Source organism: Ictalurus punctatus, chromosome 5 (assembly GCF_001660625.3).
Source record: "Ictalurus punctatus breed USDA103 chromosome 5, Coco_2.0, whole genome shotgun sequence".
In the NCBI taxonomy this organism is placed as follows: domain Eukaryota; kingdom Metazoa; phylum Chordata; class Actinopteri; order Siluriformes; family Ictaluridae; genus Ictalurus; species Ictalurus punctatus.
The window spans coordinates 24,579,545-24,597,422 of NC_030420.2; the positions used below are offsets into that span (position 1 = coordinate 24,579,545).

At 39.5% G+C, this 17,878-nt stretch overlaps 1 protein-coding gene across 7 annotated transcripts in view; it reads right to left on the bottom strand.

Moving 5' to 3' along the window:
• The window catches only part of kazna (kazrin, periplakin interacting protein a), a 58,683-nt gene that overhangs the window by 24,607 nt on the left and 16,198 nt on the right, over positions 1-17,878 (bottom strand). For 5 of the 7 annotated variants that reach the window (XM_047155612.2, XM_017468332.3, XM_053680360.1 and 2 more), the window contains exon 3: positions 21-212. In XM_047155612.2, the coding sequence (XP_047011568.1) occupies positions 21-212 (192 nt within the window). Of the gene's footprint in view, positions 1-20; positions 213-13,169; positions 13,386-17,878 lie in introns of those variants that run through there. The other 2 variants (XM_053680359.1, XM_047155614.2) reach the window with 2 other exon arrangements.

Consider the following 17,878-nt stretch of genomic DNA (forward strand, 5'->3'; position numbering starts at 1 on the left):
TCTACGGAGTGTGGACTCACCCTGCAGTGCCTCGCTGGCCCGGTCCAGGTCTCGCTCTCGGTGGGAGAGCTGCACTCGAAGTTCAGCGGCAGAGAGCAGTTCAGCAGAGCATCCACCCCCACACTCCTCCAGCTCCTTATTCAGCATCTCCTTCATCCGCTTCAGCTCAGCCACCTCCTCCTGCAGAGCCAGCACCTCCTCACGCAGCAGCACTACCGACAGAAAGAGCCAGTGAAATAAAACAACAAGCTCAATACTATTTGGCAATGATGTACTGTTAGCTTTATTGCAACATACTCCATAATTCCTATTCATTCCCTCTTCATTATTAAAGAGCAGTTTAAAAGGTAATTAAGAGATGGTCAGAGTGCTTCCCCACTGATTCCATTGACTAAGTCTGGGTTAGGATTATTTAACACTGTGCTGGTGTGTGTTCTGGATTTGGCTCGGGACTGTGTGTGTGTGTGTGTGTGTGTATGAGAGAGAAAGGTCCATTAAAGGCTTTTGTAATGCCCATTTAGAGATGAAAGAGATGGCGATTATGACTAACGATTACTGAAAGCCAGCTACTTAATGCAAATTGCTTCAGTCTCTTGAGAGCTGGAATATGTGAATACATTAACGACGTCAGCGGTCGGCCTGTGCACCCACAGTTATTTAAAAATACACCTTTCAGTATAGATTAGCTTTTCCCCCACTTCACACTTCATGCTAATGAGCCTTTAAAAACATATTTTGCAAAGTACAGAACTTTCTGAGATTAAAGGTTAAGAGATGAGGTATGAAGTTTTGCATGTGTGTGTGCATGCATGAATGTTAACAGGGCTTCAGAGAAGTGCTCTTTGGTTCAGTGACATTTCAGCGATTTAGCCCTGGAGAAAACTATTTCACTATTGATCTCTCTCTCGCTCTCGCTCTCATGCATGCACACAAACGTGTGTGTGTGTGTGTGTGTGTGTGTGTGTGTATTTGACCTCTGAAATGAGGTAGAAAATAAATCTAAGCAAGATACAAAGAAGAAAACAAGTAAGCAAGCAGAAAAGAAAGAAAAAAGAAAGAAAGAAAAAGTATCACCGCTATTTTAATCATTTTTATAAAATTGGCAGACTCCTTATCCTAGTGTTATTTTATAGCATGTGATTGTTCGGTTATTGTGGATATATTTGTCTTCACAAACGTAACCAGAGGTGGAAGATGGCTAAAATTACTCAACTTTGGAAAATAGACTGTGAGATATATATATCAATTGGCAGAAAACTTACCAAATTCCTGTTTTGCTGATAAAGCATATGGCCAAAAGTATGTGGAAACCCCTCTTAATTATTTAAAGTTCAAGTGTTTCAGCCAAACCCATTGCTAGCAGGTACACAGCACACAGTCATGCAATCTCCATAGACAAACATTGGCAGTAGAATGAGTCATACTGAAGAGCTCAGAGACTTTAATGGTGATACTGTCATAGGATGCCACCTTTGTCACAAGTCAGCTATAATTGCCATTATTGTGTTTAGGAGCAACAACATCCACAAAACAGTAGGCCACGGAAACTTACAGAGCAGGGCCTTAGAACTCCGAAGCTTTTATAAATCAGCTATTGGCTTTTGTATCACTCTCGACAGAGTTCCAAACTGCCTCTGGAAGTCACATCAGCCCAAGAACTGTGCATTGGGAGGTTCATAAAATGGGTTTCAATGGCTGAGCAGCTGCAAACAAGGCTAAGATCCCTATCTGTAATGCCAAGTGTCAGCTGGAGTGGTGTAAAGAAGACTGCCGTGGAGTCACTCTGGACACTCTGGAGCTGTGGAGTGATGAATCATGCTTCAATATCTGGAATGTGGGTTTGGTGGATGCCAGGAGAACATTACCTAATGGAAGCATAGTGCCAATTGTAAAGTTTTGTGGAAAGGGGATAACTGATAACTGGGGCTGTTTTGCAGGATTTGGGCCCCTTAGTTCCAGTCAAGGGTAACATTAATGCTACACCATACAAATACAATTTAGACAATTGAATGCTTCCAAGGGAGGCATGGTGGTATAATGGGTAGCACATTTGCCTCACACCTGAAGGGTTGGAGGGTTGATTCCCACGTCTGCTCTGTAAGCACCGAGTTTGCATTTTCTCCCCGTGCTTCAGGGGTTTCCTCCAGTTTCCTCCCCAAGTCCAAAAACATGCACTGTAAGCTGACTGGCATTTCCAAATTGTCCGTAGTGTGTGTGTGCTTGATTGTGTCCTGTAATGGGTTGGCACCCCATCCAGGGTGTCCCCTGCCTTGTGCCCTGTGCACAAAGCAAGGCCCATAAAGACATGGTTAGACAAGTTTGATGTAGAGGAACTCCTGCGGCCTGCACAGAGCTCTGACCACAACCCTACTAAGCAACTTTGTAATGAACTGGAACGTCGATTGCAAGCCAGGCCTCATCCAAAATCAGTGCCTTACCCCACACATGCTCTTTTGACTGAATTGGCACAAATGCCTACAGATACACTCCAAAATCTTTTAGAAAGCCTTCCTAGAAGAGTGGAGGCTGTTATAGCTACAACGGGGGCCAACTTCATATTAATACCCATGGTTTTGGAATGGGATGTCCAATAAGCTCATATAAGTGTAATAATCAGGTGTTCACATATTTGTGGCCATATAATGTATATGGCTCAAAAAGCCTACTGGTTGGTGGCGTTCGTATAGGTATAAAAACTCAGGTTGTTTAATCAGGAAGAGAATTTTTTTTTGTGCTAAAGTTAGCAATACTTGCTGCCTAGATAAACACAGCAGAGCTAGCTAGCTAACATAGCTACGAGACAGCATGACAGATGATCTGCTGCACTGCTGCTTGTTAAAGATACACTGTATGTAGTGAAGTGAGTTAGGGCAATCGGCTAGCAGTATAAATAAAAATTAGAATCTTAATTAGGCACCGACACAAAAACATTGACGCTGTCAGTCCCCTATTCGGCCCTCTGAATGGCAACGATTATACAGAGTGACGTCCCATGAAACTTTCATGAAATACTCCCTGCACTGTATCCGTGTAAATTTAAGAGCTCACAAAAATGACAGGCAAAGCGGGGAGTGTGTGTAATCACAAAATAGCTAAAAATTGAAAATTAGAAGGTGTAGGGACAAAAGGTTGATTTAAAAACGACACTATAAAACTAAGAACTTAAGAAAAAATACCATTTTGTATCTAAGGCTACACTAATGAGCCAAAACATAGCACGACGTTTCAGGTAAGAGTTAATTACTTCTTCTGTGTTCTCAAAAAGCTCATTAGTTTTTTCTTTGAAAAGCCTTGAGAAAATGTGAAGATAGTTGAAAGAGCCTATTTCCAATAACTGTGGCACTTCACACAATTTAAGTTTTTTTTTTTTGTAATATAGAAAATATACACCGATCAGCCATCACATTAAAACCACTGACAGGTGACGTGAAGAACGTTGATTATCTCGTGACAATGGCACCTGCCAAGGGGTGGGAATATTAGGCAGCGAGTGAACAGTCAGTTCTTGAAATTGATGTGTTAGAAGCAGGAAAAATGGGTAAGCGTAATGATCCAAATTGTGATGGCTTGTCGACTGGGTCAGTGCATCTCCAAAACGGCAGGTCTTGTGAGGTGTTCTCGGTATGCAGTGGCTGTTACGTACCAAAAGTGGTCCAAGGAATGACAACTGGTGAACTGGCAACAGGGTCACGAGGCTTTCTGATGTACGTGGAGAGCGAAGGCTAGCCTGTCTGGTCCGATCCCACAGAAGAGCTAGTGTGGAACAAACTGCTGTAAAAGTTAACACAAGGGCGCTCTATGGGAAGAAAGCAAGCCGGCGGAGGAAGCATGTTGCTCTGGGCAATGTTCTGCTGGGAAACCTTGGGTCCTGGCATTCATGTGGATGTTACTGTGACACGTACCACCTGCTACAGACCAGTACACGCCTTCATGGCAACGTCTATTCCCTAATGGCAGTGGCCTCTTTCAGCAGGATAATGCGGCCTGGCACATTGCAAAAATTGTTCAGGAATGGTTTGAGGAACATGACAAAGAGTTCAAGGTGTTGACTTGGCCTCCAAATTTCTCAGATCTCAATCCGATCGAGCATTTGTCGGATGTGTTGGACAATCAAGTCTGATCCACGGAGGCCCCATCTCACGACTTACAGGACTTAAAGGAGCTGCTGCTAACATCTTGGTGCCAGATACCACAGCACACCTTCAGGGGTCTTGTGGAGTCCATGCCTTGATGGGTCAGAGCTGTTCTGGTGAAACAAGTGGGAACCTACACAATATTAGGCAGGTGGTTTTAATGTTATGGCTGATCGGTGTATATAGAAATGTTCCCATCCTTACACTGTGTTCTGTTAATATGCAGAGGTCAAGGACTTAAACAGCAACAAAGAGGTCAAAGAACACATCACAAGCATAAAATACAGTTTGACGTGTGAAATGGCTTGAAATAACTGCTTCACCTTGGATCCTGACTCTCTGAGACTCCATGACAAATCAGGCTGAATGCGGTTTACTGCACTGGCTAGCCACACTGATTCATGACGCTACAAACCTTTCCTAAAAGCCCGAACAATGTGGGAATTGTTATTATGAGACCCTGACAGCTCAACACTGACAAAGACAAAATGAACAAGTAGCATAAATCTGATCAGCTCTACAGCACTGCCAACCTGCCAAAACATGACTCATTTATCTTGGACATATATGTGTGTGTGAGTGCACTGCACGTGTGTGAGTGTGCGCGCGGGTGTTTAGAGAACTGCTCGTTGTTCTGGTGACATCGCCGCAATTTAGCTCTGGTGAAAACTATTTCGCTATTGATTCTCTCTCTCTCTCTGTTGCATGCACACACTTATAAACAATCCCTTCAGCTACAGGCCTTTAATGGGCTGTGTGTAATTTGAGGATCACTACCTACATGAGCAGAGAGCAGAGGAAAGCATGACTCAGGCCTGTTTATAGTATGAGATGGTGCTTTACACAAGTAAACACACACACTACCAAGATCAGTAAGGTTACAGCGAATATCATTATGTATTAACGTCTAACTTTGCACCGCAAAAGCAACGTGACTCGAGACTAAAAAATGTTGTGTATCCATTAATAAAAGGCAGACCAATAAGGGCATGTGACTGATTGGTTGAATTTTGGATCATGTCTAGTGTAAACCTACAGTGGCTATTGGAAGTTGAAGCCTATCATGTGCCTTCCGCCAAAGAGCATGTGGAATCTCTCAAGATACGTATAAGATTGAGTTATATTATTATATTCCTTTAAAGCTGCAGTATCCAAAGTTTTTTGGTTAAATATGAACAAAAATCAATCATTGAGCAAGTACATTAAAAAAATAAAAATAAAATAAAATCGGTGTTCAAAACGGTCTCATCTTACCCCGATTCGCAACGGAAAGCTTATAATAATGATTTACAATTTGAGCTGTCGGGTCGGATTTAGATTTTTGGAAACGTCACTTTGGTGTCAGCACGCCTTTGACTGGCCTTTCACATCCGTAAACAGAAAGAAGTAGAGCCGGCTGCTTTATCACTTGTGTCGGGGCTAACGACAACGGTGGTGTTTGCAGCTTGTCGTGTAGTTGCTTAGAATTTAAACATGTCATCAAGATGGCTGCTTTAATCTGGATAGTTCTAAACGCAATCAATCAATCAATCATTGCTGACATCTGGGGAATCAGCTGTTGTCAAAACCAAGAAGCTTCAAACTGTGGCGAGCCTGCAGTCAAAAAGGGAAAGCGACCGAGCCCGTGCTAAAACGAGAATAAATATCAGCATGTCTTTTGAGAGGTGGCGAAAACTCTGAGACCTGAAGGGAGTGAAGACTGACGCAGAGATCATCAGACATTTCAGTGGCTCAATAGGTAGCTAGCTAACATTAGCGCACTTGTTAGCTTGATTCAGCTAGGTATCAAGTTTCCCACATTGTTGTTGTTATTTTATTTTTTTGCTGCTAGGTATGAGAAGAGCAATTCACCTCTACTCCCAAGAAACCCGTATTTGCTGCCACCTCCGTTGTCAAGTATTGGAGCTAATATACAACCAATATGAATGCCAAAAAACAATCAGATTCACCTGCACAGAGGAGCAGTGCTGAAGCACAACCATGAAATATATTTTATATATATATTTTATATATATATTTTATATATATATATATATATATATATTTTATATATATATATATATATATATATATATATTATATATATAATATATATATATTTTATATATATATATATATATATATATATATATATATATATATATATATATATATATAAATGAATCTAGATAGTCATTTTGGATCGTGTCTTTTGAAACCATTACTTGACAACAGCCACCATTTCGCTACCATGTGGTCCAAAGAGCAAGGAGCATCTCTCGAGGTCCAAGAAAACAGAAAGAGATTTACTATTGCGTAAAATGACTGTAAACCTTCATGTGTATGCTCCATCTTTTTGAATGCCACCCACGCATCATTACTGAACAGATTGGTGTGTCTGGAGGGGAGCGCTAACTGCTTGGCTTTGTTTATGTACCCTAGCAGACAACAGATTGGTTGTAATGCTCCATCACTGGAGACTGACGAACTCTGCCAACTATTCTCTCGTAATCCCTAAGCCACTGGCATTACATGCTCCAAGATGGATGGTGATAGAGCTTGGCTGCAGAATTGCAGAAAACATTCTTAATGGGTTGAATTGTTAGGTATTTCATTTGATCTGGGATAAGAGTAGAAGTAGAAGTGGAAAGGCATTACTGGGAACTAAAAATAACGTCTTTAATTCAATCATGATGCTTAGTGCATTTAACATCTACAAATATTGTATTCATATTTCATTCAACTTCAGTAACTGCTTTAGCTTGGTCAGGGTTGTAATCCATCATGCACACACACACACACACACACACACACACACACACACACACACACACGCGCTTAGGGGCGATTTATTTGAACCAATCCACCTTCCGGGATGTTTGTGGTAGGAGAACCCAGAGGAAACACAGGGAGAACATGAGTAACTCCACATAGACAGTAAGCTGAGCTTAGGATTTTCAATTTTTTTTTCAATTCAATTTATTTGTATAGCGCTTTTTACAATAGACATTGTCTCAAAGCAGCTTTGCAGAAATATCAACATGGTATACAGATATTAAAGGTGCGAATTTATCCTAACTGAGCAAGCCACTGAGTGGCGACGGTGGCAAGGAAAAACTCCCTAAGATGTTTTAAGAGGAAGAAACCTTGAGAGGAACCCGACTCAGAAGGGAACCCATCTTCATCTGGGTAAACCCATCCTCATCTGGATCAGGATCAAATCAGGAACCCTGGAGTTACATGCTGCACCACCGTACCTACAGATTGTAGTCACAGTCCAATTTAATTTTTAAGCTCTAGTTGGAAGCAAAAGTGATATCATCAAAGGAGCATTTTTATTTTTTGTGGTGGCTAGGCAGCCAAGCTTGCTTTACCCATTAAGACATCATGAGCTGGACAGAAGGGCATTTGCGTCTAATTAATCACTAACAAACTTCAAAGTAACTAATCCCATCTAATAAGGGGGACCACTTTGTGGGGAAAAACATCATTTCAGGCCTTCTGAAAGGTCGACGTCCATCACTGACCATGGAGGCTGGCCTTGATTTATGCAATCATATATTTTATGCACAATTACCCCCTCTGTGTTAAACGTGTGCACCATGGGATCCAGAAAGTAGATCAACAAACTTAAAAGGGATAGTTCACCCAAAAATGAAAATTCTGTCATCAGTTACGCACTTCATGTCGTTCCAAACCCATAAGACTTTCGCTCAACTTCAGAACACAAAGGAAGACATTTTTAATGAAACCTGGGAGATTTCTCTCCTTACATTTACAGTCCAGTAACCAAAACTTTCAAGCTACAAAAAGTTCATAAAGGCATCGTAAAAGTAACCCATGTGACTCCAGTGGTTTAATCCCAATTTTATGAATCGGTACGAATGCTTTGTGTATGCAGAAAAACCTCAAATTAAGTCTTTATTATATATACAAAATATCGTCACTTTCGCATACACATGTTCACGAGAGAACCATGATGCATGCTTGTTGTGTTTGTGTGAGAGGGGACAAAAAAAAAAAATGCAAGTCCTCCTCAATGTTGAAATCTGCAGACATCTTTGATACAAAGATTGTTCTATCTTCCTCGGCTGTAAACAGTGCAGCGCTTCCAAAGTTGGAGCCACTGGAGTCAGATGGATTACATTTACCACGCATTGATCAACGTTTTGGAGCTTGAAAGTTTTGGTTACTGGACTGTAAATGGAAGGACAGAAATCTCCCAGGTTTCATTAAAAACGTCTTCATTTGTGTTCTGAAGACGAACGAAAGTCTTATGGGTTCGGAACGACATGAGGGCGAGTAACTGATGACAGAATTTTCATTTTTGGGTGAACTATCCCTTTAAGCTAGTCACCTTTAGTCACATGAAATGAAATCTATTAAAGAGCTGTGATGACAGTACAGATGGCTTTGCTCATGGACCGAGGAATGACCAATCAGCATCACTGTTAGCGCTGAGTCATCACTGAAGAGCACTGCTGTTTTACACTCCTACACAGTGTTACAGGTTTTCTCTTAGTGTTGTGGGATGCTTGTGACAGATTTGATACTTGATTTAACAATGACGTGCGTCTAGCTAGTGTGATGGGTTTAGTCCACTGGCTGACTGGGATTTTTTCCTAATAGTCACGCTGAAAATGTTACTGTTAGCGGCTATAAAAACTTATTTAAACTAGTTCAATTAACAGAGTGAATTATGTAGAGTGATCGTGATCAATTCACATAGTATTAATGTAAATCAATTACCTCATGAAACTTTGCGAGGCATTCACTGAAAACAAATAACTATAGTATTAAATTAACACTATTTCTGCATGTGCGGTAGAGTAGAGTGGCAGTAATGTGGCTTTTGCAGAACGCCAGCGCCCTGGGATTTAGTGTCAGTTTTGGTGAGAGTGCAGAGTTTGCTTTTATTCAGGGATTTGTAAATACATCATGAAATCAACTTGGATGTACAAAAACAAATTGTGTTAGTGTAACTCAATTCAATCACGTGGAACTGATGTACACATTAGAATGAAGTAAATGCACTTAGCAATGCTGTTCATACTACTCTGATTTGAAAGGGTTTTATTGGTGGTATTGGATATACTGAAGGCCTAAACCTATTTATAAGGATGTACAGAAACCATCAGACTTTGAAACAAATACTGCAATAAAAAAAAATAATAATAATTTTAAAAATAATAATAATAATAATAAAAAGAATGAAAATAGTTGACAAAGAATGCAATATGAAGAAGCATGTAAACACAAGCTCCAGTCCAGCTGGCAAAAGTTACAATCATGAATCAAACTGCGAAATTGGTAAACAACCTTCGTTTGCTTGTGTACAACAGAATGAGCTTTACCATCTGCTTTCACAAAATGTCTGCATTACTTAAAAGCACTTGAATATCATTATGCTTAATACAACTGCGTAATAGCAAATTCAGCCACAAGCATATAATTACAGAACAGGAAAATAATAGGCTTTACACCACAGCACTGTTGAATTCTCGAATCTGATTGGCCAGAAGGTGGTTCATTTTCTATAGCAGAAGCTCACACAACAATGCTGGCTGCAAATCATAGGTTTATATCAATGTGCTCGTTATAATACATTATTGTTTCCACAGTTACATCAGATTCATAGGAAGTTGCATGGCAGACACACACAGTTTAAGTCTGGATAAAATAACTGTTGTTAGATGGTGGGGGTGGTGGAGGGGGGGTGAGAGATTAAGCTTCCTGTAAGGAGGCATTTGTTTAACATTTATGGACCACATCTCCAGTGTTCAGAGCTTTGTAAAAGTTAGAGATAATGCTGTACTAAAGATGGAGGACCTTGCACTTTCACAGTAGGAGGACATGTTGACGTTTTCTGCCTTAGTAACTTCAAGAGAAAGAGAAAATGAGAGAGGCTTGTGAGATAACAATTGTTTGTGTCTGCAATAATCTAAGCGATGACCGGAACTAACTTGTTTCATGGACGTTACACAACATTAAATACAAAACATAAAAAGGTAATAATAAAAAAGGTAATCATTAGCATATTGCAATGGTATAAGAGAACACAGCTGCCTTGGATTAGTGTGGTGAACTTTATTCTTTCAAAGTTCTTTCAACTCCTATTTTGACCATACAGTGCTTTGAAAAAGTATTTATCTGATTTCTTCTGTTTTTGTGTATATCTCATACTACATTGTTTCAGAAATTAAAACAAAATCTAAGATAAAACAAAGGCAACCTGAACCTGTAAGCACAAAATACAGTTCTTAAATGCTAATGTTATTTATAGAAGCAAAAAAAGATATCCAATACCAACTAGGCCTGTGTGAAAATGTATTTGCCCCCATAGTTACAAATTCCACAAATCTATGAAACTGCATTCATAATGTGGTTCAGCTGGACTAGACACAACCAGGCCTGATTACTGCAAACCCTGTTCAATCAAATCAACACTTAAATAGAACTTTTTCAACAGCATGAAGTTGGTTAAGAGGTCTTACCCAGAAACACATATGCCTAAATGGAAAGAAATTCCGATGAGGAAGAAGGTGATTGAAATACAGCAGTCTGAGAAGGCTTACAAAGCTATTTCAAAGGCTCTGCGACTCCAAAGAAGCACAGTGACTGCTGTTATCTCCAAATGGAAAAACTCGGCACGGTAGTGAACCTTCCCAGAAGTGGCCGACCTTCCAAAATTCCTGCAAGAACACAGCAACTACTCATCCAGGAAGTCACAAAGAGCCAAGGACAACATCAAAGGAACTACATGCCCCTCTTGCATCAATAAAGGTCAATGTTCATGACTCCATTATCAGAAATACACTGGGCAAAAACCACATCCATGGAAGAGTGGTGAGGTGAAAACCACTGCTAACCCAGAAGAACATTAACGCTCATCTGGATTTTGCCAAAACACACCTTGATAATCCTCAAACCTTTTGGGAGAATGTGGAGTTGAAAGTGGAACTGTTTGGAAGACAGGGGTCCCGTTACATCTGACGTAAACCAAACACAGAATTCCACTAAAAGAACATCATACCTATGGTCCAGCATGGTGGTGGAGGTGTGATAGTGTGGGGGTGCTTTACTGCTTCAGGGCCTGTGCAACTTGCAATAATTGAATTAAACATGAATTCTGCTCTCTACCAGAAAATCCTAAAGGAGAATGTCCAGTCTTCAGTCCATAAGCTGAAATTCAACCACAACTGGATTATGCAGTAAGACAATGATCCAAAACACAGGAGTAAGTCCTAGTCCTAGAAGTAGGTGAAAGACTGACCTCCAGTTATCAGAAGCATTTGGTTGCAGTTATTGCTGCTAAAGTTGGCACAAACAGATTTTAAGTTTAAGGAGGCAGTTCATTTTTCACATGGGTGATAGGTGTTGGATAACTTTTTTGCTTCATTAAAAAAAGAAAAAAAAATGTATTGTGCATTTACTCATTTACTTTGATCATTCGGCTCATTAGCTGGTGAGAGCATGCGAAAAAAATGCTAAATTTATATAACTGTTCATTTGTGCAAGGTAATGGTATAGATAAGAAACTGGTAGAACTGGTTGAGATTTTAAAGTAACAAATACAAATGCATAGCATGTACTTGTTTTTGAAAACTCTGCACATATTGCAGCACATTTACCCATGGGGATACGGAAAGTATGCAACTCAGATTATTTCATAGCTCCATTCCAGTATTCCATAGTAAACAATCGTTGTTTCCCCTGAATGCTGCAGGTGACACAAAAGAAATATGCTTTTGGTATTGAATGCTGCACACACAATGCTGCATAAAAGGACAACTCTGCTGCAAAGCTTCTTTCTTTGGTTATCTTTCCAAGATGAACACAGATTCAGTGTTGAATAGCAGAATTAATAGTAGAATTCACTTCATAATAGGACATTATTTCAGAACTTAGTATGGTAGCATGATTTATTAAGGCAGATTAATGCCACTATTTCATTAGAGTTGTTCAGTTTCAGTAGGGAGGTTTGATTTCAGCATGTGTGAATAATAACGTGGTACATTTACATACAGCCTTCCTAACACTCAAGTATGAAGTAGTTTCGGCTTCTGATGCTCAAAGGACCTGAGGTCCTTGGTGCACTTTTCTGGCCACAACCTTCTGAATGTTGACCGCTGCGATCACACTGGCTCTGCGCACTTCCATGAATACACACTTCCGTGTGCTAGTTGCCAGCGGGAGCATAAACTTTTGCGACACAGTGAAATTTTCAGAGCAAGATACAGTCTCACTGAAAAAGGCTCAAAAAATCCTGTCTATAAAAGTTGGTTTTGTTTGAGGATAATCTTGCATGTTTGTCGATAGGGTATGGGGAAAACGTCTGAGTTTAGTCACCTGCCATGTCAGTCAAATAGCCTCTTTCTGCGAAAGTAGGCAGCTCTTGGCCATATTTATTGACAAAACATGCCTCACTAGGAAAGTCTGTTCTGCGAGGCTATTTATTTAAGTAGAAAAAAAAAATGAACAGAACCACGACAGCCCCGATGAATTAGCATGAAGCCCCAAGAGAGTATACAATCCCAGAGTGAATTGAGGAGGAGATGAAACATGAAGTTAGAAATGTATAAACAGAGCGCTAAGGCCAAGACAGATTACTGTGTGGTGTACGGAAAGCTATCGCATGCAAGCTGTCAAACTTTATGAGCTCAGACTGAGAATCATTTTAAATCACACTTCATTTTCAAAAATTTGTAACACGTAAATACATCATTATTACGGACAATGTCTGTAAAGGTAGATTAGGAATCTACGCTCATTATTCCATTATCACTACCTGAGTGTGAATGCAAACAGATACGGTTTTGAATATAAACACTATTTTCGTTCCATGTGCCTGATACCTCAGTTTAAAAGTAAACAGGTCCAAAGATCGTAACAGTTTTGACGCCTCAGTGCATTCGGGAACCACCCACCTCCAGCGTCACTTAGCCAACGTCGAGCGTAATCGCTCATTCACATCTTTAAACACTTCTCATACGTAATCAAGACCAACGGACATTTCAGTCCTCTCTCAGGACAAAACCCATAAGACAAGCTACTCACCTACTTTCCCCTCTTCTCTGTCGGACTTCATTTCACGTTCTTCTCAGCACTTTTCCAACAGTGGCTACTGACACTTCATTTTTAATAATTACAACACCAAAGCGTCATCAGACCCGTGACTTCCAACAGAGAACCAATTATTAAACCTCTGTCTCACGGTGTCTTTCTCAGTCTGTTGGTTTTACTCTCTGTCCGTCTCTCTGTACTGAGAGCAACAACCACTAGGATTTCTTTACTCCTCCCCCCTCTTGCCCTTTCTTTCAGACTAACTGGGAGGGACAACATGGAAATAATGCCATAAAGTCCAACACACACACACACACAGGTGAGGGAAGGGAGGAGCTGGAACCAAGGTGTAGAATTACAGGCAGGTGCATTCATTCTTTCACTATTTCAATAGATACAGAAAATACATTCAATCTAGCTGTGTGAGAGTTCATATTTAACATGAAGCAGATGGAAAAAAACAACCATGGGGAAAAGAAAAAAAAAAATAGGTCAGTGACAAAACTTTTGGTTGCATCCTTCTTTTAAGTCTTTAATCCTCAAATTGGGAAACATAGTGGAAACCAAAACTCAACACCTATCAAACAAGAACATGTAGTCTTCTGCAAAAACAAAAAACATAATGACAACAAAATGGATACAATCAGAATCTGGGAACTCTCACTCACTCACTTATAGTAACCACTTTATGGTCATGGTGGATCCAGAGAACATCCCAGTAACATTGGGTATGAGGTGGGAATACAAGCTAGATGGGATGCCCACACACACACACACACACACACACACAAACACGAGCCCAGGCGCAATTTATCTTAGCCAATCCACCTGCTGACATGTTTTTTGGAAGGTTGGAGGAAACTGGAACACTTGGAGGAAACCTTCATGGATACTGGGAGAACACGCACACGTGGACAGTAATCGAACTTGGGACCCTGGAGCTGTGAGGCAGCCTGTTTAGCCTCATTCCTTCAGGACAGGTTATATCAGGGGTGTCCAATCTTATCCACAAAAGGCCAGTATGGGTGCAAGGTTTCATTCCATCAAGCAGGAGCCACACCTGATTCCACCTGTTTAATCAGATCTGTTGATCTAGGCTTTCAAGAGACTCAGGTGTGGATTCTGCTGGGATAGAATGAAAACCTACACTTACACAAGCCCTTTCTGGATAAGACTGGCCACCCCTGGGTTATATAATCCGCTATATCTGTTTATATAAATGGCCACCTTTATGTAAAGCGTTTATACCACTTCATAACTTAATATAATAATTATGCATAGTCATGTGAAAAAATAAGCACACCCCATGGAAGTTTTTTTTTTTTTTTTTTTTTTACATATTTGGCAAACATTTGATCCTCTTTGAAACAGTGCCTATTAAATAAAGTTAATACACTATCAAATTACGCATCATATTAACCTTTTGTAATAATTTTCACAATATAAATTAAAAAAACAAAAAAACAAAACAAAGATTAGTCACATGGAAAAAGTAAGTACACCCCATACATTTATCACACCATAAAATTAGAATCAGGTGTTCAAGATTGGGTGCCAGTGATTAGAACCTGCTTAGGGAGTGCAGGTGGAACCTGTCTTATTTATAACCCTCGCATGTCTAGTGTCTGGTGTTCCCTTTGTTATTGAGATGTTTGGTGTTATCATGGCAAGATCTAAAGAGTTCTGTAAGGCCTTCAGAAAAAAGGTTCTGGATGCCTACAAGTCTGGCAAGGGATTTAAAAAGATCTCCAAATTATTTGAAATACATCATTCCACTGCAATGAAAATCATCTACAAATGGTGCATATTTCAAATGACTGCTAATTTATCCAGGACTGGCCGTCCCAGCAAATTCAGCCAAAGAGCAGACCATCTGATGCAAAAAGAAGTCTCCCAGAAAAACAACATTTCATCACAGGATCTGCTAACAAGTTTAGTGCATGCAAGTCAAAGTGCATGCTTCTAAAATCAGAAAGAAATTGCACAACTTTGACCTGCATGGGAGGCATGCCAGGAAAAACCATTTGCTGTATAAAAAGAATTTTGTATAAAAAGAATAGGATTTGAAGTGGGCTGTACATGCAAGAAAACCCTCAAACATCTTGCAACCGAAAGAATATTGCATGAAAGAGTGGTCAAAAATTCCAGAAAGCCTGGTGGACAATTATACAAAATGTCTTCAAGAAGTTATTTCTGCTAAAGGGGGGTCAATACTAGCTTCTGAGGGCAAGGGTATACTTACTTTTTCCACAAAAGAATGTCACATCTAACAATATTTCTGTTGAATAAATGATTGAAAAAGCTATTTTCCAATTTGGTTTTGTTCAAGTATATCAACTTCATTAATAGACACTGTTTCAAAGATGATCAAATGTTTGCTTGTACAAATACGTTAAAAAAAAAAAAAGCCAACAATTTCCATTGAGTGTACTTATTTTTTTCACATGACTGTATAAGCAATGATTTTGGATTAACCACATCCAAGGTTGTATGTAGTGCAAGATTACTGTAGGTAATTATCCTTGCGTAATAGAAAGGGTGCAAACTACAGTGGTGAAGCTAATGAAGGACTCATTGAAGGCTTGTTGAATGAACAAAAGCCAGTTTTACATGAGAAGCAATGAAGTATACAGCAGTTGTTCTCAAAGAGGGGTCTGTGAAGCATAGCCAGGGGGGTCTTTTTAAAAAAAAATTATTATTTAGTTACAGTGATGGAAATCACAACCTATCATTATCATAGCTATTACATTTATTAATGAGTTCTTATATTTAATAACATGTTTGATCATGTCGGTCCCTTAAATTGAATGGGGTTAAGCTAAACTTCAATAGCTCAAAAACAAGTAAGCCTACAAATAAAGTAAACTTTGATTTAATATGTTCTGTCAGTAGAAGGTTCAGGAATAAAAAAGCTCAAATGCTCTAATAAATAGCCAAGATATTACTATATATTTAAATAATGTTTATAAATAATAATAATAATAATAATAATAATAATAACAACAACAACAGTGTACTGAGAGGGTCTGAGGCATTTAAGTTAAATTACTATGGCTACAAACGTTTAAGAACCACAGGTACACAGGATGGGGTTGTGTGAATGGGTTATGTGAATGACAGCTGAGGTAAGGGTTTAATCTGTAATCTGTGTTCCCACTATTCATTTATGAAACACCACTGCTTAAAGACTGTAGTACTATTTTGCCACTTCTTATAGAAGTAAAATATTTCAAACAAAATTATGTGATGTAGCATGAATAAATACCTTGGTTTCCTTCTTTGCTGAGAAGCAGAGGTCTCGGAGACCATTCCGCTATGTGGAATAACGTTTCTAGTGGGTGAAGACTGCTACATGTAAGATAATACATTGCAGGAAAATACCAGCATACTAAGTGGTTTCTCTGTGAGCTGCCTCACTGTGTGAGTTGCCATGACTGCAAGGACTGCAGATGTGTATGGGCCTTTATGAGTAAAATTTCCTTTCATTTTACTGCCACTATATACGCTATACAGGACTATAACAAACCAAACCGCAGTCTGAGGACCTACCACATCAGGTACCAAAGGCATCGGGTACCAAAGCATGTACATCCATCATTAAGAGGGTCCTACATTACCATGGCCTGAAAGGATGTTATACAAGGCAGAAGCCCCTACTCCAAGTCTGGCATAAAAAATCCAGACGGAATTTGCATGTGATCTCCAGCCTTTTGGAGGCATTTTCTCTGGTCAGATGAAACAAAAATGTAATTGTTTAGCTATAACGGTCAGTGCCATATATTTTGGAAAAAGTGCGAGGCTTTAAATCCGAATAAGAACACCATCTCAACTGTGAAGCATGGGGGTGGTAGCATTACATTGTAGGGGTGTTTTGCTGAAAAATGCACTTTAGTGCACTTCAGAAAATAGATGGCATTATGAGTTAGGAGGATTATCTAGAAATATTAGCCAGAAAGATGGTTGCAACAGGGTCTTCCAGCAGGACGATGACTCTAAACATACCTCCAAAGTTGTAACAATGATCCTAAGCATCCAAAGCACACCATCAAAGATGGCTTAAAGATATAAGTATCAAAGTATAGGCTTGACCATCACAAAGCCCTGACCTGAATCCCATAGAACAATTGTAGACTAAACTATAAAAGCACTGTCAGGAAGAATGGGCAAAATTTTTGCCAAAGTATTGTGAGAAACTTGTGGAAGGCTACCCTAAGTGTTTGATTCAAGTTCAAGCAATTAAAAGGCAATGCTAACAAATACTAACAAAGTGTATGTTAACTTTTAACCCACTGAAAACCTTAAATAAATAAATACAGTAAATAAAGGCTCTTAGCTATTATTTTGAAATAAACTCTTATGGAAGTAAAAGTAGATGCCCTAATTGACTAGACACAGGAAATGTACGGTAACATCAAATGTGTGGAGCTGTGAAAAAGTCAGTTTGAATCTTTTGAGCCTAAGTGTATGCAAACTTTTGGCCTCAACTGTAATGCTGTCATTTTTGAGTTGTTCAGTAACTAAACAGCAAATAAATGTGACCGTGAGTGTCATATGAGGAGGGGAGGAGGTTTTTGCTGTTGCAGGAGACAAAAAGAAAGCACTAAAAGCTCTATACTATAATTCTGCTGCCCCATGTGATGTGTATATGTACACTTAAGTAACATTGCTACTATTATAAGATGCCCCAATGAGCTACAGAGGTC